Source organism: Ranitomeya imitator, chromosome 1 (assembly GCF_032444005.1).
Source record: "Ranitomeya imitator isolate aRanImi1 chromosome 1, aRanImi1.pri, whole genome shotgun sequence".
Taxonomy (NCBI): Eukaryota; Metazoa; Chordata; class Amphibia; order Anura; family Dendrobatidae; genus Ranitomeya; species Ranitomeya imitator.
In genome coordinates, this window is record NC_091282.1 from 250,653,531 (window position 1) to 250,678,994 (window position 25,464).

At 43.2% G+C, this 25,464-nt stretch overlaps 1 protein-coding gene across 1 annotated transcript in view; it reads left to right on the plus strand.

Moving 5' to 3' along the window:
* Positions 1-25,464, plus strand: part of CFAP251 (cilia and flagella associated protein 251) — a 179,216-nt gene that overhangs the window by 26,123 nt on the left and 127,629 nt on the right. Inside the window, exons 2-7 of the mRNA XM_069755502.1 lie at positions 1,201-1,467; positions 17,233-17,517; positions 18,531-18,671; positions 20,338-20,447; positions 24,996-25,104; positions 25,181-25,261. Of these exons, the coding sequence (XP_069611603.1) occupies positions 1,207-1,467; positions 17,233-17,517; positions 18,531-18,671; positions 20,338-20,447; positions 24,996-25,104; positions 25,181-25,261 (987 nt within the window). The 5' untranslated portion in view covers positions 1,201-1,206. The remainder of the gene's footprint in view (positions 1-1,200; positions 1,468-17,232; positions 17,518-18,530; positions 18,672-20,337; positions 20,448-24,995; positions 25,105-25,180; positions 25,262-25,464) is intronic.

A 25,464-nucleotide genomic window follows, 5' to 3' on the forward strand; every position in this document is an offset into this window, starting at 1 on the left:
AGGGATGAGGAGCCATGCATACCAGGATAGGGATGAGGGGACAATGCATATTAGGACAGGAATGAAGAGCCATGCAGACCAGGATGGGGATGAGGAGACATGCGTACCAGGTTAGGGATGATGGGACAATGCATACCATAATAGGGATGAGAAGCCATGCATACCAGGATAGGGATGAGGGAGCCATGCATACAAGGATAGGGGTGAGGAGCCATGCAGGCAAGGAAAGGGATGAGGAGCCATGCATACCAGGATAGAGGATGAGGAGCCATGCATACCAGGATGGGAATGAGGGGACAGTGCATACCAGGTTAGTAATGAGGAACAATGCATACCAGGATAGGGATGAAGAGCCATGCATACCAGGATAGGGACGAGGGGGCCATGCATACCAGGATAGGGATGAGGAGCCATGCATACCAGGATAGGGATGAGGAGGCCATGCATACCAGGATAGGGACGAGGGGGCCATGTATACCAGGATGGGGATGAGAGGACAATGTATACCAGGCTTATACTTGAGTCAATAAGTTTTCCCATTTTTTCGTGGTAAAATTATGTACGTTGGCTTATACTCAAGTATATACGGTACTTATCTGTATTGAAAGAAAAGATGCTACCGTCACTCCGTACCCTTAGTAGATGTGAACTTTTCCAATATGACAATGATTCAAAACACATATTTGAGGCTTCTGATGCATTTCTGAAGAATAGCAGGGTGAAAATGAGTCTGTGGCCAAGTATGTTTTTGATTTGAACCCAATTGAGCACCTATGGAGAGTTCTGAAGAGATAAGTTGAGCATCGCTCTCCATCCAGCATCCAGGCTCTAAAAGAGGTAATTCTTGAAGAATGAAAAAGAGGTTGCAATATGTCACCATCTTGTTCATTCCATGCCTAGAAGACTTGGTGCTGTCTTTAAAAATCATGGAGGTCATACAAAATATTAGATGTAGTAGTTTTTGATGTGGGGTGCAAAAAAGCGATGCAAAAACCAACAGAGAAACTGCGTAGGGAAAAATATTGCAGCTTTTTCCTAAGGCGGTTTCACCTAGGAAAACCTTGGTTATAATGGAAAGCTACCCAAAACGAATTATGCTAGTTCTTGATTGGATTTGTGCAATTAAAATATTATATAATGTCTTTAATATTACTGTGCACAACCACTACATTTCCACTGACACAATGTATTTATATGTAGAGGAAGATGTCTGAAGGTGATTCTGAACTACAAGAAGAAATGTCATCTAATGCAGTTGACCAAGATGTCTGTGAGAAGGAAATAGAAGTGTGTAATGAAGCTCAAAAAATATCTCCAACCCCTGAGTCTTCTCAAGAGCAGCCCCCTGACGCCAATGATGGAGATTTCGAGGAACAAGTAAATGAACCAGAAACTGAAGAACAGGGTTCTCCTAATGTGTCACATGAAGAAATGTTTTATGATGTAGGAAAGAAGGAAGCCATTGAGGTAGAATTAACACAAATATTTCCATACTCTTTGTACTCTCCATACTTGCTATTCTCTCCATACTCACTGTACTCTCCATCCTTGATATACTCTCAGTACTCCTTCAGCGGGGATAATCATTGAACACACGGTGGAGAAAGGCCCATTGTTAGCCAGTCTCGAAGCAGGTAGACTCAGAATTAACCCCCCAAAATTCCCAACAATAGCTATGCTGGGGAAAGTCTGGCAGAAAATTAAGCAATGGAGGGGTGTAACGGAATTTACGAGATATACGCCAATTTGGTTTGATCCTAGATTGGCAGAGCTTATGAGATTGCGGGGGTTCGGTCAGTGGAGGCGCATTGGCATTTGGTTTGTGTCTCAGTTGCTTGATGGGGATGTTATTAAAACATTCGAGACACTTAGGACTGAGTTTCCTTTATCCCAGAAGACGTTTTTTCAGTACCTGCAGTTGAGACACGCCCTAAACTGTCAAAATGAGGGGTCGCACTTGATTCTGCAGTCAGATAGCTTGTTGAACCTTATTGGGCCTCGGAAGAGTACGAGGGGGTTCATTACCTTGATGTACAGGGGTCTGGTGGATACCTTTTTATTGAAGCATCCGTTAAGGATTAAGGAGAAATGGGTGGCGGATGTGGGGCCATTGGCGGAGTCTATACTTTAATATATCCCCAGGGCTTCCCTGAGTGAGGCTAAGATGGTGTCGCTGCTATACCAGGTGTATAGGGTGTATAGGATCCCGGTATGGATGATGAAGGCAGGACTGAGAGGTGACTCAAAATGCCCAAGGTGCGGTGAAAGGTGAAGGTGCCGATCTGCTGATGTGGTCATGTGCTCACCTCCAACCCTTTTGGGTAAAGGTGCTTAATTTGATCCAGAAGGTGACAGGAGTAAATGTGGTGCGCAACCCGCTGACTTGCCTTCTGGACTGTATGGATGATATCGCTACGGATGAATGTGGAAGGTTGACTATTGCAAGATTGTTGTATGCTGCGAGGAAGCAACAAAATCAACAAAATACATTTTATTGTCCTTTCGGAAAGGAATATTTACAGCAAGAGAGGTCAGAATACAACATTTGAAAATGTGTGGGGCAGATGGATGGATTACCCAGGCGTGGCGTCTGCTGAGTTATTGCAGAGTAGAATGGGGGTCGTTTAGTTGCTTCTGGGGGGACTCCTACATGTACAGGTGTCTTTTTGTAAAGCTTGATATCTTTTCTCTGATGTTGTCAGATGGTTTTATTGGATAACGGGCAAGGGATTGGGGGGGAGGGAGGAGAGAGGGCTGGTTGGTTAGGGGGTAAGGGTGTTGTTTAGTAAATTGAAAATGTATTAATAGGTCCTGTAGTCATTGTACCTGTCTGAAAATGGTATCAGACTTTGTTAATGGCGTGTCATATGCTTTAATAAAAAAATACGTGATTTAAAAAAAAAAAAAACTTTCCGTACTCTCTGTCCTCTCCGTACTCTCTTTCCTCTCTGTTCTCTCCGTATTCTCTTTCCTCTCTGTTTTCTGCATACTCGCTGTACTCTCCATACTCCCTGTACTTGGAGATACCGATGAGATGCTTTGGAAATGGTTCTGTAAAGTTAAATATTGGTTCAGTACCAGAGGCCATTTCAATTAATTTGTGTTATATCCTGTATGAATGAATGCACCAGATAAAATCGAAGTTATCTTTATTAGTGATCATATTAGAAGCTGCTCACATTCTTGCTTATCCTACAATAATATATAAGATAAATGGATAGAGCTGGCCAAACATATCATTAACCCCTTCGCGCCATGCGCCGTACTAGTACTGCGCTGCCGGCACTGCATTTGTGCCAGCAGCAGTACTAGTACGGCGCACCGATCACCGCGGTCTCGCGCTGAGCGCCGCGGTGATCGGGTGCGGGTGTCAGCTGTATACGACAGCTGACACCCCGCAGCAATGCCCACGATCGGCGCTATCGCCGATCGCGGGCATTTAACCCCTCTGATGCCACTGTCAGTAGTGACAGCGGCATAGAGGGGGATCGCGCAGGGACGGGGGCTCCCTGCGCTCTCCCACCGGAGCAACGCAATGAGATCGCGTTGCTCCGGTGACCCGGAAGGAGTCCCCGGATCCAAGATGGCCGCCGGACTCCTTGCGGGTCATGAAATGACCTGGCTAGCCGGCGCCTGCTGAGAGCAGGCGCTGGAAAGCCAGCTAAACTGCATGTCAGATCGTTGATCTGACAGTGTGCTATGCACAGTGTCAGATCAACGATCTGATCTAATACAGAGATGTCCCACCCTGGGACAATGTTAGAAAGTTCAAAAAAAAAAAAAATAGAATGTGTAAAAAAAAAATAAATCCCCAAATAAAAAAAAAAAAACATTTCCCAATAAATCCATTTATTTATGTAAAAAAAAAACAAACAATAAATGTACACATATTTGGTATCGCCGCGTCCGTAATGACCCGCTCTATAAAACTATCCCACTAGTTAACCCCTTCAGTGAACACCGCAAAAAAAACAAAAAAAAAAAACAAGGCAAAAAACATTGCTTTATTATCATACAGGCGAACAAAAAGTGGAATAACACGCGATCAAAACGACGGATATAAATAACCATGGTACCGCTGAAAACGTCATCTTGTCCCGCAAAAAAAAAGCCGCCATACAGCATCATCAGCAGAAAAATAAAAAAGTTATAGCTCTCAGAATAATGCGATGCAAAAACAATTATTTTTTTATATAAAATAGTTTTTATTGTGTAAAAGCGCCAAAACATAAAAAAAATTACATAAATGAGGTATCGCTGTAATCGTACTGACCCGAAGAATAAAACTGCTTTATCCATTTTACCACACGTGGAACGGTATAAACGCCCCCCCTAAAAGAAATTCAGGAATTGCTGGTTTTTGTTCATTCCGCCTCCCAAAAATCGGAATAAAAAGCGATCAAAAAATGTCATCTGACCGAAAATGTTACCAATAAAAACGTCAACTCGTCCCGCAAAAAACAAGACCTCATATGACTCTGTGGGCCAAAATATGGATAAATTATAGCTCTCAAAATGTGGTGATGCAAAAACTATTTTTTGCAATAAAAAGCGTCTTTTAGTGTGTGACGGCTGCCAATCATAAAAAGCCGCCAAAAAAACGCTATAAAAGTAAATCAAAACCCCCTTCATCACCCCCTTAGTTAGGGAAAAATAATAAAATGTAAAAAAAATTTATTTATTTCCATTTTCTCATTAGGGCTAGGGTTAGGGCTAGGGTTAGTGCTAGGGTTAGGGCTAGGGTTGGGATTAGGGCTAGGGCTAGGGTTAGGGCTAGGGTTAGGGTTGGGGTTAGGGTTTCAGTTATAATTGGGGGTTTCCACTGTTTAGGCACATCAGGGGCTCTCCAAACGCGACATGGCGTTCGATCTCAATTCCAGCCAATTCTGCTTTGAAAAAGTAAAACAGGGCTCCTTCCCTTCCGAGTTCTCCTGTGTGCCCAAACAGTGGTTCCCCCCAACATATGGGGTATCAGCGTTCTCAGGACAAGTTGGACAACAACTTTTGGGGTCCAATTTGTCCTGTTACCCTTGGGAAAATAAAAACATAGGGGATAAAATATCATTTTCGTGGAAAAAAAAATATTTTTTATTTTCACGGCTCTGCGTTATAAACTGTAGTGAAACACTTGTTGGTTCAAAGCTCTCACAACACATCTAGATAAGTTCCTTGGGGGTCTAGTTTCGAATATGGGGTCACTTGTGGGGGGTTTCTACTGTTTAGGTACATCAGGGGCTCTGCAAATGCAACATGACGCCTGCAGACCAATCCATCTAAGTCTGCATTTCAAATGGCGCTCCTTCCCTTCCGAGCTCTGCCGTGCACCCAAACAGTGGTTCCCCCCAACATATGGGGTATCAGCGTTCTCAGGACAAGTTGGACAACAACTTTTGGGGTCTAATTGGTCCTGTTACCCTTGGGAAAATAAAAACGTGGGGGCTAAAATATCATTTTCGTGGAAAAAAAATATTTTTTATTTTCACGGCTCTGCGTTATAAACTGTAGTGAAACACTTGTTGGTTCAAAGCTCTCACAACACATCTAGATAAGTTCCTTGGGGGGTCTAGTTTCCAATATGGGGTCACTTGTGGTGGGTTTCTACTGTTTAGGTATATCAGGGGCTCTGCAAATGCAACATGACACCTGCAGTCCATTCCATCTAAGTCTGCATTTCAAATGGTGCTCCTTCCCTTCCGAGCTCTGCCATGCACTCAAACGGTGGTTCCCCTCCACATGTGGGGTATCAGCGTACTCAGGACAAATTGGACAATAACATTTGTGGTCCAATTTCTCCTGTTACCCTTGGGGAAAAAAAATTGTGGGCTAAAACATCATTTTGTGGAAAGAAAAAATGATTTTTTAATTTTCACAATGCTACATTCTAAACTTTAGTGAAACAATTGGGGGTTAAAAGTGCTCACCACACATCTAGATAAGTTCCTTAGGGGGTCTTCTTTCCAAAATGGGGTCACTTGTGGGGGGTTTCCACTGTTAAGGCACGTCAGGGGCTCTCCAAATGCGACATGGCGTCCGATCTCAATTCCAGCCAATTTTGCATTGAAAAGTCAAATGGCACTCCTTCCCTTCCGAGCTCTGCCATGCGCTCAAACAGTGGTTTATCCCCATATATGAAGTATCGACGTACTCAGGACAAATTGCACAACAACTTTTGGGGTCCAATTTATCCTGTTACCCTTGGGAAAATAAAAAATTTGGGGCAAAAAGATCATTTTTTGTGAAAATTAATATAAAATTTTTTTTACGGCTCTACATTATAAGCTTCTGTGAAGCACTTGGAGGTTCAAAGTGCTCACCACACATCTAGATTAGTTCCTTAGGGGGTCTACTTTCCAAAATGGTGTCACTTGTGGGGGTTTCCACTGTTTAGGCACATCAGGGGCTCTCCAATCGTGACATGGGCTCCGATCTCAATTCCAGCAAATCTTGCATTGAAAAGTCAAATGGCACTCCTTCCCTTCCGAGCTCTGCCATGTGCCCAAACAGTGGTTTACCCCCACATATGGGGTATCGGCGTACTCAGGACAAATTGTACAACGACTTTTGTGGTCCAATTTCTCCTGTTACCCTTGGTAAAATGAAACAAATTGGACCTGAAGTAAAAATTTTGTGAAAAAAAAGTTAAATGTTCAATTTTTTTAAACATTCAAAAAATTCCTGTGAAGCACCTGAAGGGTTAATAAACTTTTTGAATGTGGTTTTGAGTACCATGAGGGGTGCAGTTTTTAGAATGGTGTCACTTTTGGGCATTTTCTTTCATATAGACCCCTTAAAGTCACTTCAAGTGTGAGGTGGTCCGTAAAAAAATGGTTTTGCAAATTTTGTTGCAAAAATGAGAAATCGCTGGTCAACTTTTAACCCTTATAACGTCCTAACAAAAAAAAATTATGTTTCCAAAATTGTGCTGATGTAAAGCAGACATGTGGGAAATGTTGTTTATTAACTATATTATGTGATATAACTCTCTAATTTAAGGGCATAAAAACTAAGAGTTTGAAAATTGCTAAATTTTCATAATTTCCGACAAATTTTTGTTTTTTTCACAAATAAATGCAAGTCATATCGAAGAAGTTTTACCACTATCATGAAGTACAATATGTCACGAGAAAACAGTGTCAGAATCACCAGGATCCGTTGAAGCGTTTCAGAGTTATGACCTCATAAAGTGACAGTGGTCAGAATTGTAAAAATTGGCCCTGTCACTTAGGTGAAAACAGGCTTTGGGGTGAAGGGGTTAATCTGCCAGCAAACAGCTATTCCTTCTAGTTCCCCTCATACACATATCCGCTTGGCCGGACGCATATGTGTTGTGAGAGGGATGAATGAAGGAAGCTACTGGGAACTAAAAAGTTAAGAAGCAGTCCATGATCAAGGTAAAAAAAAACATAGTTACAAACTGGAGCGGCACCACGCCCTGCTCCGAGTACTGTGACTTCTGGTGGTTTTGTGACATTGTTGAACCCATTTATGACCTTTTGCCTTTACCTTTTTTGCCCTTTCGTTTTTTCCTCCCCTTATACCATTAGCCATAACTTTTTTATTTTTTCCGTTTCTTTAGCTGTATGAGGGCTTTTTTATTGCGGGATGAGTTGTACTTATTTTTGCAATTCCAGAATTTTTCGGGGGGTTTCTTATTTACCACGTTCACTATATGGCAATATGATTCCCCAGGACAGTACGAGTGCGCAGATGCCAAACATATATATATATATATATATATATATATATATATATATATATATATATATATATATATATATGTGTATATATATATATACACATATATATATATATATATATATATATATTTAAGTGGTGACAAAAAATACCGGTAATTGGAAATTTGTAAGAAAAGAAAGTGTCGCTTATGACGCCATTTTCCGAGACCCGTAACATGTTAATTTTTTGAGATATGGGACTGTGTGAGGGCTTATTTTGGGGGGCCCAGAGCTGATGCTTTTATTGTTACCATTTTAGTGTTATTCCATTTTATTGCAAGCGTTGCAGCAGTCAAAAAAAATTAATTCTTGCGTTTGATATTTTTAAAGGTGCAAAAGAAGATGTGATTTGAACTTGTGTTTTTATTTTTTTTCTCATTTTAAAAACTTTTTTCCTCACTTTTTACAGCATTTAATTGTACTCTTAAGGGACTTGCCGTTGCGATCATCAAGATCTTCTATAATCTTCACAGGAGGATCATAATGACAGGCACAGGGATCATCAGCAGACATCCGGCTCTTTCATTATGTGACAGAAGAGCTGATAAGTGGGATGAATGACGCTCTTCTGGCCAGCGTGTGTTTAGTCCCCACTCGCTCTACCCGTGGCTATTAGACTCATGATGGCTGATTTAATCAATAATCATATGCGGAGGGTGGGTTGAGGGTGGGAAGATGTGGACTTGACTTGTGACCCCTCATCAAAGGTAAATGTAATTCAAAGGTCACTAAAACCTATCAGTTGCCACTAATTGATTGCAGCCTTCAGAGCTCTGTCAGATGCTTGGAGGAGAGGAGCAACTCCGGTCCGAGAGGTACGTACTGTATGATTTTATTTTTCTTTACTAGGCCTCATTCAGATGTAATTTTCTTTTTACGTATGAGATAAACGGACAGTTTCATCAGTGATTTTTATGAGTTCATCAGTTTTTTTTTTTTAATGAAAGAAAAATTTTCTATTTTCTCAAATCAGTTAGTGAAAAACACTGGCCCCATATGGATGGCAGCTGAGTGCCTTCCGATTTTGTTTTTCACCACAGACCCATGGACTTTTATTTCTGAGTTTGTTCCGACAGATAGGGCCGGCGATAGCGGCAGGCAGACCAGGCAGCTGCCCAGGGCCCACGCTCCCCCAGGGGCCCCCAGCCAGTCTCCTGCAGCCAGCGCCAACTCCTCCCCCCCACCACCGCCGCCGCATTGAACTATAGTGGCGTCATAGTTCAAAGCAATGATGGAGGAGAGTGTTGTGAATTCTGTTGTCGGGCTCCCTCCTGTGGTCATGAATGGTACTTCGGCTGGTTCTGTCCATGGACTTCCTCTGGTGGGTGTTTCTGAGTTTCCTTCCACAGGTGACGAGGTTAATTCGTTAGCTGGCTGCTCTATTTAACTCCACTTAGATCTTTGCTCCATGCCACCTGTCAATGTTCCAGTATTGGTCTAGTTCACTCCTGGATCGTTCTTGTGACCTGTCTTCCCAGCAGAAGCTAAGTTCCAGCTTGTATTTCTTTGGTTTGCTATTTTTCTGTCCAGCTTGCTATTTTTATTGTTGTCTTGCTTGCTGGAAGCTCTGGGACGCAGAGGGAGCGCCTCCGCGCCGTGAGTCGGTGCGGAGGGTCTTTTTTGCGCCCTCTGCGTGGTCTTTTTGTAGGTTTTTGTGCTGACCGCAAAGTAACCTTTCCTATCCTCGGTCTGTTCAGTAAGTCGGGCCTCACTTTGCTAAATCTATTTCATCTCTGTGTTTGTATTTTCATCTTTACTCACAGTCATTATATGTGGGGGGCTGACTTTTCCTTTGGGGAATTTCTCTGAGGCAAGGTAGGCTTTATTTTTCTATCTTCAGGGCTAGCTAGTTCCTTAGGCTGTGCAGAGTTGCATAGGGAGCGTTAGGCGCAATCCACGGTTATTTCTAGTGTGTTTGATAGGATTAGGGATTGCGGTCAGCAGAGTTCCCACGTCCCAGAGCTCGTCCTTTATTATCAGTAACGATCAGGTCATTCCGTGTGCTCTTAACCACCAGGTCCATTATTGTCCTGACCACCAGGTCATAACAGTACAGGTGGCCCAAAATACTAATGCATCTCAATAGAGGGATAAGAGAAGTTCTGAGACCATTTTTTTTTCTTTGCAGTGTGTTTTGTTTCTCTTTTCCCCTTTACCTCTGGGTGGTTCAGGACACAGGTGTAAACATGGACATTCAAGGTCTGTCCTCTTGGATGGATAATCTCACTACAAGGGTACAAAACATTCAAGATTTTGTGGTTCAGAATCCGATGTCAGAGCCTAGGATTCCAATTCCTGATTTGTTTTTTGGTGATAGATCTAAGTTCTTGAATTTCAAAAATAATTGTAAATTGTTTCTTGCCTTGAAACCTCGCTCCTCAGGTGACCCTGTTCAACAAGTAAAGATCATTATTTCTTTGTTACGTGGTGACCCTCAAGACTGGGCATTTTCCCTTGCGCCAGGAGATCCGGCATTGCGTGATGTTGATGCGTTTTTCCTGGCGCTTGGATTGCTTTATGACGAACCTAATTCGGTGGATCGGGCAGAGAAGATCTTGCTGGCTCTGTGTCAGGGTCAGGATGAAGCGGAGATATATTGTCAGAAGTTTAGAAAGTGGTCTGTGCTCACTCAGTGGAATGAATGTGCCCTGGCAGCAATCTTCAGAAAGGGTCTCTCTGAAGCCCTTAAGGATGTCATGGTGGGATTTCCCATGCCTGCTGGTCTGAATGAGTCTATGTTCTTGGCCATTCAGATCGATCGACGCTTGCGTGAGCGTAAAGCTGTGCACCATTTGGCAGTACTATCTGAGCATGGGCCTGAGCCTATGCAATGTGATAGGACTTTGACCAGAGCTGAACGGCAAGAACACAGACGTCGGAATGGGCTGTGTTTTTACTGTGGTGATTCCACTCATGCTATCTCTGATTGTCCTAAGCGCACTAAGCGGTTCGCTAGGTCTGCCACCATTGGTACGGTACAGTCTAAATTTCTATTGTCCGTTACTCTGATTTGCTCTTTGTCATCCTATTCTGTTATGGCATTTGTGGATTCAGGCGCTGCCCTGAATTTGATGGACTTGGAGTTTGCTAGGCGCTGTGGTTTTTTCTTGGAGCCCTTGCAGTATCCTATTCCATTGAGAGAAATTGATGCTACGCCTTTGGCCAAGAATAAGCCTCAGTACTGGACCCAATTGACCATGTGCATGGCTCCTGCACATCAGGGGGATATCCGCTTTCTGGTGTTGCATAATCTGCATGATGTGGTCGTTTTGGGGTTGCCATGGCTACAGGTTCATAATCCAGTATTGGACTGGAAATCTATGTCTGTGTCCAGCTGGGGTTGCCAGGGGGTACATGGTGATGTTCCATTTCTGTCTATTTCGTCATCCACCCCTTCTGAAGTTCCAGAGTTTTTGTCGGATTATCGGGATGTATTTGATGAGCCCAAAGCCAGTGCCCTACCTCATCATAGGGATTGCGATTGTGCAATTAATTTGATTCCTGGTAGTAAGTTTCCTAAGGGCCGATTGTTCAATTTATCTGTGCCAGAACACGCCGCTATGCGGAGTTATATAAAGTAATCCTTGGAGAAAGGCCATATTCGCCCGTCGTCATCACCGTTAGGAGCAGGGTTCTTTTTTGTGGCCAAGAAGGATGGTTCTTTGAGACCTTGTATTGATTACCGCCTTCTTAATAAAATTACAGTCAAATTTCAGTATCCTTTGCCGTTGCTGTCTGATTTGTTTGCTCGTATTAAAGGGGCTAGTTGGTTCACCAAGATAGATCTTCGTGGTGCGTATAATCTTGTGCGTATTAAACAGGGTGATGAATGGAAAACAGCATTTAATACGCCCGAGGGCCATTTTGAGTACCTGGTTATGCCATTCGGGCTTTCCAATGCTCCATCAGTATTTCAGTCCTTTATGCATGACATCTTCCGAGAGTACCTGGATAAATTCCTGATTGTGTATTTGGATGATATTTTGGTCTTTTCGGATGATTGGGAGTCTCATGTGAAGCAGGTCAGAATGGTGTTCCAGGTCCTTCGTGCGGATTCCTTGTTTGTGAAGGGGTCAAAGTGTCTCTTTGGAGTTCAGAAGGTTTCATTTTTGGGGTTCATTTTTTCCCCTTCTACTATCGAGATGGACCCTGTTAAAGTCCAGGCCATTTACGATTGGACTCAGCCGACATCTGTGAAGAGCCTGCAAAAGTTCCTGGGCTTTGCTAATTTTTATCGGCGCTTCATCGCTAATTTTTCTACTGTTGCTAAACCGTTGACTGATTTGACCAAGAAGGGTGCTGATGTGGTCAATTGGTCTTTTGCAGCTGTAGAGGCTTTTCAGGAGTTGAAGCGTCGTTTTTCTTCTGCCCCTGTGTTGTGCCAGCCAGATGTTTCGCTCCCGTTTCAGGTTGAGGTTGATGCTTCTGAGATTGGAGCAGGGGCTGTTTTGTCGCAAAGAGGTTCTGATGGCTCGGTGATGAAGCCATGTGCTTTCTTTTCTAGAAAGTTTTCGCCTGCTGAGCGTAATTATGATGTTGGTAATCGTGAGTTGTTGGCCATGAAGTGGGCATTCGAGGAGTGGCGTCATTGGCTTGAAGGAGCCAAGCATCGCGTGGTGGTCTTGACAGATCACAAGAATTTGACTTATCTTGAGTCTGCCAAACGGTTGAATCCGAGACAGGCTCGATGGTCGTTATTTTTCTCCCGTTTTGATTTTGTGGTTTCGTACCTTCCGGGCTCTAAGAATGTGAAGGCTGATGCCCTGTCAAGGAGTTTTGTGCCTGACTCTCCGGGTGTTCCTGAGCCGGCGGGTATTCTCAAAGAGGGGGTAATTTTGTCTGCCATCTCCCCTGATTTGCGGCCGGTGCTGCAAAAATTTCAGGCTGATAGACCTGACCGTTGCCCAGCGGAGAAACTGTTTGTCCCTGATAGATGGACTAGTAGAGTTATCTCTGAGATTCATTGTTCAGTGTTGGCTGGGCATCCTGGAATCTTTGGTACCAGAGATTTGGTGGCTAGATCCTTTTGGTGGCCATCTTTGTCACGGGATGTGCGTTCTTTTGTGCAGTCCTGTGGGACTTGTGCTCGGGCTAAGCCTTGCTGTTCTCGTGCCAGTGGGTTGCTTTTGCCCTTGCCGGTCCCAAAGAGGCCCTGGACGCATATTTCTATGGATTTTATTTCGGATCTCCCCGTCTCTCAAAAGATGTCGGTCATTTGGGTGGTTTGTGATCGCTTTTCTAAGATGGTCCATTTGGTACCTTTGTCTAAATTGCCTTCCTCCTCTGATTTGGTGCCATTATTTTTCCAGCATGTGGTTCGTTTACATGGTATCCCGGAGAACATCGTTTCTGACAGAGGTTCCCAGTTTGTTTCGAGGTTTTGGCGATCCTTTTGTGCAAGGATGGGCATTGATTTGTCTTTTTCCTCGGCTTTCCATCCTCAGACAAATGGCCAAACCGAACGAACTAATCAAACTTTGGAAACATATCTGAGATGCTTTGTTTCTGCTGATCAGGATGATTGGGTGTCCTTTTTGCCGTTGGCTGAGTTCGCCCTTAATAATCGGGCCAGCTCGGCTACTTTGGTTTCGCCGTTTTTCTGCAATTCTGGTTTCCATCCTCGTTTCTCTTCAGGGCAGGTTGAGTCTTCGGACTGTCCTGGTGTAGATACTGTGGTGGATAGGTTGCAGCAGATTTGGACTCATGTGGTGGACAATTTGACATTGTCCCAGGAGAAGGCTCAATGTTTCGCTAACCGCCGGCGCTGTGTGGGTCCCCGACTTCGTGTTGGGGATTTGGTTTGGTTGTCGTCTCGTTATGTTCCTATGAAGGTTTCCTCTCCTAAGTTTAAGCCTCGTTTCATTGGTCCGTATAAGATTTCTGAGGTTATTAATCCTGTGTCATTTCGTTTGGCCCTTCCTGCTTCTTTTGCCATCCATAATGTGTTCCATAGGTCGTTATTGCGGAGATACGTGGCGCCTGTGGTTCCATCCGTTGATCCTCCTGCCCCGGTGTTGGTTGAGGGGGAGTTGGAGTATGTGGTGGAGAAGATTTGGGATTCTCGTGTTTCGAGACGGAAACTCCAGTACCTGGTTAAGTGGAAGGGTTATGGTCAGGAAGATAATTCCTGGGTTTTTGCCTCTGATGTTCATGCTGCCGATCTTGTTCGTGCCTTTCATTTGGCTCATCCTGGTCGGCCGGGGGGCTCTGGTGAGGGTTCGGTGACCCCTCCTCAAGGGGGGGGGGTACTGTTGTGAATTCTGTTGTCGGGCTCCCTCCTGTGGTCATGAATGGTACTTCGCCTGGTTCTGTCCATGGACTTCCTCTGGTGGGTGTTTCTGAGTTTCCTTCTACAGGTGACAAGGTTAATTCGTTAGCTGGCTGCTCTATTTTACTCCACTTAGATCTTTGCTCCATGCCACCTGTCAATGTTCCAGTATTGGTCTAGTTCACTCCTGGATCGTTCTTGTGACCTGTCTTCCCAGCATGTATTTTCATCTTTACTCACAGTCATTATATGTGGGGGGCTGCCTTTTCCTTTGGGGAATTTCTCTGAGGCAAGGTAGGCTTTATTTTTCTATCTTCAGGGCTAGCTAGTTCCTTAGGCTGTGCCGAGTTGCATAGGGAGCGTTAGGCGCAATCCACGGCTATTTCTAGTGTGTTTGATAGGATTAGGGATTGCGGTCAGCAGAGTTCCCATGTCCCAGAGCTCGTCCTTTATTATCAGTAACTATCAGGTCATTCCGTGTGCTCTTAACCACCAGGTCCATTATTGTCCTGACCACCAGGTCATAACAGGAGAGGGTGTCAGCTGACGCTCCCTCTCCCATCATTCCCCTCTGAAATTGCAGGTGCACGATGACGTCACATCATCGCGTACCTGCTGTGTTCCGGGCAGACTGCAGCTGCTGAGACCAGAGCCAGGGACAGCGCGGGGCACGAGGAGAGGTGAGGATTGTGTGTTTTTTTAATTTGATATATCAATGGACTGTGGGGGCACCATTCTCGGCGGCGGTAGGGGTGGGATCGGCTACATTATATTCTATGAGAAGGGCTGTATTAGATTCTATGGGGGTTACATTATATTCTATGGGGGAGGGCTGTATTAGATTCTATTAGATTCTATTGAGGAGGGCGGTATTATATTCTATAGGGGAGGGCTATATTATATTCTATAGGGGAGGGCTATATTATATTCTATTGGAGAGGGCTGTATTATATTCTATGGGGGTTACATTATATTATGTGGGGAGGGCTGTATTATATTCTATGGGGAGGGCTGTATTAGATTCTATGGGAGTTACATTATATTCTATGGGGGAGGGCTGTATTAGATTCTATGGATGAGGATTGCATCATACCCTTTGATGGGGCTTCATTATGTTCTATGGGGAGGTGGGCTATATTATAATCTATGGGGGTTACATTATATTCTATGGGGGAGGATTGCATCATACTCTTATGGGGCTACATTATATTCTATGGGGAGTTGGGCTGTATTATATTCTATGGGGGCTACATTATATTCTATGTATTACATTTATTCTATGTCTTAAATTTATTATATTCTATGAGGGGTGATTGCATCATACTCTGAGGGGGCTACATTGTATTTTATGTGGGGGCTGCATTATAGTCTATGGGGGCTAGTTTATATTGTATGTGGGCTTCGTTATACTGGGCTACATTATATTCTATGGGGGCTACATTATACTATATGAGGAGGGCTACATTGTATTGTATGGAGGGGCTACATTATATTCTATGGGGGGCTGCATTATACTCTATGGGGGGCTACCATTTATTCTGTGGAGGGGCTGCATTATATTCTATGGGAGGTTACATTATATTGTACGGCGGGGTTGTTTTATATTCAGGGGGCTACATTATATTCTGTGGGGTGACTGCATTATACTCTGTGGGGTGGTAGCATTATACTATTTGTGGGCTGCATTATACTGTATCGAGGACTATGGGGAATACATTTTACTATATGAAGAACTATGGGGTGCATTATGCTATAGGAAGTGAATTGTACTACATGGATGACTATGGCGGTGCATTATACTATATCAGTGGTCCCCAACTCCAGGCCTCGAGGGCCGCCAACAGTGCAGGTTTTCAGGATTTCCTTAGTATTGCACAGGGGTTGGAATCATCACCTGTGCAGATGATCACATTACCACCGATGCAATATTAAAGAAATCCTGAAAACCTGCACTGTTGGCGGCCCTCGAGGCCTGGAGTTGGGGACCCCTGTACTATATGGAGCACTATGTGGAGTGTATTATACTATATGGAGGACTGAGGAGTGTATTATACTATATGGAGGACTGAGGAGTGTATTATACTATATGGAGGACTGAGGAGTGTATTATACTATATGGAGGACTGAGGAGTGTATTCTCATAATAATAATCTTTATTTTTATATAGCGTTAACCTATTCTGCATTTTACAGTTTGCACACATTATCATCGCTGTCCCTGATGGGGCTCACAATCTAAATTTCCTATCAGTATGTCTTTGGAATGTGGGAGGAAACCGGAGTACCTGGAGGAAATCCACGCAAACACGGGGAGAGCATACAAATTCTTTGCAGATGTTGTCCTTGGTGGGATTTGAACCCAGACTCCAGCAAGACTGCAGTGCTAACCGCTGAGCCACAGTGCTGCGGACTGAGGAGTGTATTATACTATATGGAGGACTGAGGAGTGTATTATACTATATGGAGGACTGAGGAGTGTATTATACTATAAGGAGGACTGAGGAGTGTATTATACTATATGGAGGACTGAGGAGTGTATAATATTATATGAAGCACTATGAGGAGTGTATTATACTATATGGAGGACTGACCAGTGTATTTTAATATATGGAGGACTATGAGGAGTGTATTATACTATATGGAGGACTATGGGTAGTGTATAATGCACTCCTCAGTCCTCCATCTAGTGTTATAGTAATATGGAGGACTGTGGTGCACATTATACTATGTGGAGTACTATGGGGTGTATTATACTAAACAAGCAAAATGCTGCATATTCATCGAGTGATTGTTTATACTGGAACAGAAATCATTATTCTCAGCAGCACATCGCCGGTGTAAGCTGTAGATGTGCTGCTGATAACATGATACTGTATGGGGACAGATTGATCTAATAGTGATTATTCTGCTCCCATCATTCTTTCTCAGCTGGTGGAAAGAGGCCGGGAAACAAGCATCGAACCACTTCAGTATTGTCGATCACACTCGATTAGCGGCCTGTACTCAGCGCATGTAAATACAACCGAAATGCTTCTGTGTGATGTGCAATATGTTAGCTTCTTGGGCCCAACTTTGCCTAAAATCGGCCCTGCCGACAGACAACACTCCTACTTGAAAAACTGACGTGTGAATGAGCGTTTATTTTACTAGGCACATAAGGGACATTGAACAGAGATCGGACTGTATTCTTTTTTACTGTTGTCATTGTTTCTTTGCTAAATTTTGATAGCCAGATGTTACAGATGAAGAGACTTCAGAAAAAGAAAAAGATGCATCAGATGATAAAAATCCTGTGCAGGAGTCACGTGAAGTATCGGACCCTAATATCACAGAGAGCCAATCGTCTAGTGAAGGAAATAATCATATCTCAGTTTTTGATGACCTGAATGAGAAAGAAGATGCAGAAGATAAAGCCATCGTAGAGGTCCCAGCGGCTGAAGACTCGCTAGTCTACACCGCCACGCCAAGGACCGCCTTTGATGATGAAAACTCAGTCTCTGCAGATAAACCTCTTGTGAGTGATGAGAACGTCAGGTTTTCTCGTTAATACCCCTGTGTGGCCTGTTGTGAATTCTGTTGGCAAGCTCCCTCCTGTGGTCATGAATGGTACTTCGGCTGGTTCTGTCCATGGGCTTCCTCTGGTGGTTGTGAGTTGAGCTGCGGCTTCTGAGTTTCCTTCTACAGGTGACGAGGTTAATTCGTTAGCTGGCTGCTCTATTTAACTCCACTTAGATCATTGCTCCATGCCACCTGTCAATGTTCCAGTATTGGTCTAGTTCTCTCCTGGATCGTTCTTGTGACCTGTCTTCCCAGCAGAAGCTAAGTTCCTGCTTGTTTTTCTCTGGTTTGCTATTTTTCTGTCCAGCTTGCTATTTTGATTTTCTGTCTTGCTTGCTGGAAGCTCTGGGACGCAGAGGGAGCGCCTCCGCACCGTGAGTCGGTGCGGAGGGTCTTTTTGCGCCCTCTGCGTGGTCTTTTTGTAGTTTTTTGTGCTGACCGCAAAGTTACCTTTACTATCCTCTGTCCAGTAAGTCGGGCCTCACTTTGCTAAATCTGTTTCATCTCTGTGTTTGTAATTTTCATCTTTACTCACAGTCATTATATGTGGGGGGCTGCCTTTTCCTTTGGGGAATTTCTCTGAGGCAAGGTAGGCTTTATTTTTCTATCTCTAGGGCTAGCTAGTTTCTTAGGCTGTGTCGAGTTGCATAGGGAGCGTTAGGAGCAATCCACGGCTATTTCTAGTGTGTGTGATAGGATTAGGGATTGCGGTCAGCAGAGTTCCCACGTCTCAGAGCTCGTCCTATATTATTAGTAACTATCAGGTCATTCCGTGTGCTCTTAACCACCAGGTCCATTATTGTCCTTACCACCAGGTCATAACAGTGGCCATTGCTAGGGCGAGACTGGTGATGGATTATCCATGGTTCCCTTCATCTGCACCATAAGCTGTACAGTACGTTTTAGATTTGCCACCCCCTTTAGTTATAGGATGCATACATGCACTAACGGCTGCTTTGCTTTGTGCAGAATTTAGCATGGTGTTTCGGAATGAATAGCAAGATCCCAATATACAATCTTCATGATGAAGAGTACCAAGTGGCAGTGTACGTGTGCGCTCACACTGCTGTAATCCATGACTTCACTTTGAACCTGCAGCGCCACCTTCAGGTAAGAGAAGGATATTTTATGCAATAGCTTCTGGACGATTGGAATTAATAACCTAATTTCTGTATCTGTAGTCTTGCCATCTAAATGAGCCATTTGTATATTGTTATTGCCGAATGCTGAGAATTTTGTCCCTACTCCAAATATAATAATATTTTCTGCATCTTTGTCTTCTGCTTCCCCAACTAATATGGCATTTATCTCTAATAATCAACTCATGCCTGCTCCTTGCTTGTACCATATGCTCTGACAATTCTCCCATATGCTCCGTGCCTACTGTGCGGACTGAGGATTTGTAATAAAATATTGCAGTTTGCAAACTCCCTTATGGAAATGAGAATTGCTGTGAAGCCAGAACATCTGATATTTTCTTGTCATCCAAATATGGACGCTACATCGGCTTATAAATATTTTATTGCAATTTTGTAACACCAGCTGCAGCCAAACACTGTGACCCTTTACAACATGTTAGAAATTTGGGTAATTGACTAAATAATTTAGAATATGGCTGGACAGTTCCTGATGTTTTCCTATCCTTTCCTATATCATATCTTATATTTTATTTTTGTTATACTCTTAATTTTAGACATTCTTTACACATTTCTTTTTTATGTTTTAAGGGCGAGTAGTGAAAACACAACAGATTTTTTGTCTGTATTTTTTTGGGATATACATCACTGCAGATTTTACTGTGAAGTGCATTATGGGGACATATCCTAAGATTAAGTGCAGACGTTCAGTATTTGCTGCAGAAAAATCCACTGCAAATATTGGAGTGTTGGTGGGAAAATTGCTGCTTAAGATACTCACCTTTTTGCTACGTTTTGGATGCATTTTTTTTTTCACATTCATTTGAATGGGTGAAAAACGCTGAAAGAATTGACATGTTGAAGATTTGAAACTGCTTCAAATATGCAAGGAAAAAAGAAGCAGCGTGTGCATGACACATCAGAAACTTTATTCACTTTTCTGGTACTGCAAAACATTGTGTTTTTTTTTTTTCACTGCTGACAGCTGGCTCTATACTGATGCCCTGTAGAGCTGGCTGTCAGTCATTGCTGGGGTGTGGTTACAGCCGCTGCTCACTACGTACTGAGCTGTGACTGAAGCCACGCCTCCATGACTAAAAGTCGGAGGCTGCTAGGAGGAATAAAGATAATTTCCTCCCAGTAGCCGGGCTTTCTGTGCAACGTCTGCATGGCTTCTGAACGCTTTTAATTTGCAGATTAACCCCATATCTGCAGGTTAATAGTGTTTTCACATGATAAGTTCCTTTAAGGCTAGAAAAAAATATATTCGATTTTAAAACCCTATAGAGAAGCATATGGGAAAAAAGGGGTCATTCCCAGAGTCTGTATTTTCTCTGTTATCCACCTCTGTTATCTGTGATCAAATACAACTGCACTAATTTTCAGGGTTTTTTTTGCATGGAAAAAGCTCCATATTTGTTTACTTATCCATCACATAACTGAAATCCTGGCGCTGCATTCACAAGGTATGCAAGACTGCACCGTTCGAACACAGCCATATGGCAAAAATAAGGTCATATCTCATAATGTGACATCATAAAAATCTTTCCTATATTATTATTTTTTAAGGAATACTTTCCTGGTATTGAATGACGGAATATTGTCTCTAGATAGGTATTCTTATCCGTTTTTCCCTCTAGGGTCACTGTAGCTGCATTTCCTGCTTGTGTGTTAGTGAGGACCGCCGATGGATTGTTACAGGCGATCAAGGGCCAGAAAGTCTCATCATTGTCTGGGATTCATTTTCAGGGTAAGTGAAGCTGTTTTGAACACATCCTGATTGTTATGAAATATTATACTAACTAAATTCATGCAGCGCATTTGTAAAATTTCTTATTTTTTTCTAATTGTGTAAGACAATATTGTACATCTACAATGAATGGTAATATGCTTTGGGTATTAATTCCCCACAGTTTTCTAGGCAGCTGCTTGTTGTCATGCGGTGGGAATCTTTTTTGGAACCTTTATTGTTTGCTTCCTGGTCACACAGGTGCATGGTTCGTTACACTAGAGTTCTGGGACCGTAACGAGCTGCGCACCTGTGTGACCAGAACAAATTTTCATTCCCGCAAGTAAACACAATGATTGATATTGAAGTACAGTGATCAGTGTTAAAACCGTGGTGACTTGCTAGAGAAAGTATATTCTACATTTTAAAACACTTTCTTTTATGATGGTTAAATGGGTATCCCCATCTCCAATCCTATCCCAACATGTAGTTGGATTAATAGTAATATTAAAATATACCTCCAATTAGAAATGTACTGTAGTATAGTTTTCCAGATTTGCTCTTTCCTCATGTGCAGGCATTGTAGGACCTTAGGTATCCATGGTTACAACCACTGATGTAGTGACAGCTAGTTGCTAGTGGTTGTAACCATGGATACTTTAATGCCGGCAAGAGAAAAGAGACCTAGCGAATCAGAAAAACTATTCTACAGTGGATTGTAAAAGTTTGGGCACCCCTGGTCAAAATTACTGTTATTGTGAACAGTTAAGCAAGTTGAATTTGAAAAGATCTCTAAAAGGCCTAAAGTTAAAGATGACACATTTCCTTTGTATTTAGGCAAAATAGATATATTGTCATTTTTTTACATTTAAAAAATTGCAAAAAAGGAAAATGGTCCAATGCAAAATTTTGGCACCCTTAGAGATTTGTAGGCTCAGATAACTTTGACCAAGGTTTCAGACCTTAATTAGCCTGTAAGAGTTATGGCTTGTTCCCTATCATCGTTATGAAAGGCCAGGGGAAGCAAATTTCACAACTTTATAAAAACTCAGCCTTCTCTAACCTTATGCCAAAAACAGCAGCCATCGGTTATTACATAGTTATTAAGGTTGAAGGAAGACTATAAGTCCATCTAGTTCAACCCATAGCCTAACCTAACATGCCCTAACATGTTGGGTTCTTCTAAGTTGGGTTAGGTTCTTCTAAGCAGCTGCCTAGCACTCTGAAAATGAAAATAGTGGAGGCCACAAAGCAGGAGAAGGCTATAAGAAGATCGCAAAACATTTTCAAGTTGCCCTTTCCTCAGTTCGAATTGTAATTAAGAAATGACGGTTAACAGGAACAGTGGAGAACAAGATAAGGTCTGGAAGACCAAGTAAAATTACAGTGAGAGCTGCTCATAGGATTGCTAGAGAGTAGTGATAAGCGAATATACTCGTTGCTTGGGTTTGCTAGTAACAAGGCAACCCCAAAATGTAATCAAGCTGCTTAGTAGCCGTAAATCATTCAGCTGCGGCAAGGAAAACTAAATCTCTGAGCAGTCATAAATACTTGGAGACCACCCGAGCGTGCTCGGGAAAACCCGATCAACGCGTATACTTGCTCATCACTACTAGAGAGGCAAATCAGAATCACAGTTTGACTGCAAAAGACCTTCAGAAACATTTAGCAGACTCTAGAGTTGTGGTATATTGTTCTACTATTCAGATACACCTGCACAAATATGTCCTTCATGGAAGAGTCATCAGAAGAAAACCTCTCCTGCATCCTCACCATTAAATTCAGAAGTAGGCAAAAGAAGATCTAAACAAGCCCAATGCATTTTGGAAACCAGTCCTGTAGACCAATGAAGTTAAAATACAAATCTTTGGCCACAATGATTGAAGATATGTGTGGAGAAAAAAGGGCACAGCATTTCAGGAAAAGAATATCTTGTAAACCATTATGCATGAGGGTGGATCAATTGCGCTTTGGGGTTGTGTTGCAGCCAGTGGCACAGGGAACATTTCACAGGTAGGTGAAAGAATGGATTCAATTAAATTTCAACAAATTCTTAATGCAATCATAACACCAACTGTAATAAAGCTGAAGTGGAAAAGAGGATGGCTTCTACAAATGGATAATCATCCTAAACGCTTGTCAAAATCCACAATAGATTACCTCAAAAGTCGCAAGCCGAAGGTTTTACAATGGCCCTCACAGTCTCCTGATCGGAACATCATTGGAAATGTGTGGCTAGACCTCAAAGTAGTGGTGCATACAAATTGATCCAGGAATCTTACAGAACTGGAAGAATTTTCCAAGGAAGATTGAATGAAAATCCCCAAAAAATCCCTTTCACGAATTCATACAAGCCCAGCAGCTTGAGTGCTCTGACCAAGCACTCCACCCTCCAGTCTGTGGCAGTTTTAATTGCAGCAGGATCCTACCTACCCATAAGATGCTCCATATTAAAATATGCCCCATATAATCCTGCATAAAGGTTAATAATGATAAGATGCTCCATAGACACATTTGCCCAATATAATGCTGCACAAATGTTGATTATGGCCCTATAAGATGCTCCATAAAGATATTTGCCCCATATAGTGCTGCACAAACTTTGATTATGGCCCCACAAGATGCTCTATACAGACACTTGCCCCATATAATGCTCCACAAACGTTAATTATGGCCCCATAAGATGCTCCATAAAGATATTTGCCCCATATAATGCTGCACAAACGTTATGGCCCCATAAGATGCTCCATACAGACACTTGCCCCATATAATGCTGCACAAACATTGATGATGGCCCCATAAGATGCTCCATGCAGACACTTGCCCCATATAGTACTACACAAACGTTGATTATGGCCCCATACAGACACTTGACCCATATAGTACTGCACAAACATTATGGCCCCATACAGACACTTGCCCCATATAGTGCTGCACAAACGTTATGGCCCCATAAGATGCTCCATACAGACACTTACCCAATTTGCTGTTGCTGCGATAAAAAAAAAAATCACATACTCACCTCTCCGTCGCTCAGGCCCCCGGCACTTTCAATATTCACCTGACTTCGTTCCGGCGCGGCTCCATCTTCATCGTCTTCTGCACTGATGTTCAGGCAGAGGGCGCGCACTAACCACATCACCGCACCCTCTGACCTGAGCGTCACTGCAGAAGACGCTGAAGACGGAGCGGCGCCCGGAATGGGGAGCAAGTGAATATCGCGCTGCACTCCCCTCCCCATTATACTTGAAGCGATGGCCGAGGGACCACCACGGTGCAGGAAGACTACTGTACACAAGATGAGGTGCAAACAACAAATGGTATATTTATTGGAAGGCAAGGAAGGAAGGGAATGACGGAGAAGCAAACAGGGGTATACAATGGCAACAGACAATTCACAACAGTAATAAACTTTATCTTTGCCTTAAAATAGCACGATGCTCCAGCTATTTCAGACTTAAAATATGTCTAACAAGCAAATGTAAACAATAAACGAGTGATGATGCTACTCTACGAATATCCTCCCTGGCCTTTACTAAGCAGGCCACACGGCTGCCGTGTACTGACTATTGAAGCCTACACTAGGCCCTAACAGGTGCACCAAACAGGAACAAACTCACGGTGATGTTGGAGAATCAGATCCAGTACCAGGGGGCCCCCAGCAGTCTAATACGGAGGTGCGCACGGCTTTCTGTCAGCTCTGTGAAACGTGGTCTTGTCCTTGCTTCTGGATCCTAGGGATGCTCCTGGAAACTGTAAATCCCTTTCTTTGTATCTTTGTGGCTCTCTTGCAGCTATAACAGGACACAGTTCTTCTCTCTTTCAGCTATCAGCACAAAAAGTCCTCTCTGCAGCAGCCTCAGCTCACACACGCTGCTCCAGCTCCACACCTGCACTCTGCACAGACTAGTTCATTATAATGATTATTGCAGGGGAGAAGCAGAACATTCCATCACGCCAGACAAGGGGGTGCAGCCTCTTAAAGTGACAGCGTGTTCCTTACTGTCCATAACAGCACCACCCTCTTACATACTCGCCTGCTCCTGGCGTGGTCCCTGCACGTCTGTTCCCCAGCGCCACAGCTTCTTCCTGTACTAAGCGGTCACCGTTAATGCTCATTACAGTAATGAATATGCGGCTCCACCCCTATGGGAGGTGGAGCCGCATATTCATTACTGTAATGAGCTGTACCATGTGACCGCTCAGTACAGGAAGAAGCTGCAGGCGCCGGGGAAAAGACATGCAGGGGCAGCGCCAGGAGCAGGTGAGTATAATTAGACAGCCCCCGTTCCCCCTCCCTTGCTGACCCCTGGGAATGACTCAAGTATTAGCCGAGAGAGGGACTTTCAGCCCCCAAAAATGGGCTGAAAATCTCGGCTTATACTCGAGTATATACGGTATCTCAATTTTTTTCTTATTATATAATCATATTTCATATTTACATGCCTGATCACTACAGAGTGAAACGTTAATTTTTTGTTTTGCATAATATTTATGTAACAAGATCAGTTCATGGTTGTGTAATTTTCCCACATACTAATACAAATTGTTAATGGTATTCATTTCCAGAATTCCTGTTCACACCATATTTCAAAGTCATCCTCAACAGGGAGTAATTGCCATAGCTATGTCGCAGAACGCCAAGTACTTGGCAACTATAGGAGGGGGCACTGTTCAGGTATAAATTCATTGTTCTGTTGTAGTGTCAGTAAGCCATCGTCCATTCATTCATTCTTCTGCTTTTTCATTCTTAGAAAGTCTGTATATGGGATTGGACAACAGGTTCTGAAACTCCCATTTGTACATCTGAGCTGAATGCACAGTTTGGGCTTCAGGTAAGATATACACCTGATATTGCATTTTATTTTTAATGACCGCCCATTGTTTTTTTGCCGGGCGATACAGAGTCTGAAGTCTACAGTGACATTTTTTTGGCATTGCTATAGTTGCGAGCAGTGAGAGGCAGGGCCGGCTCCAGGTTTTCGTGGGTCCCGAGCGAAAGAGTCTCAGTGGGCCCCTTTAACACATACCACAATTC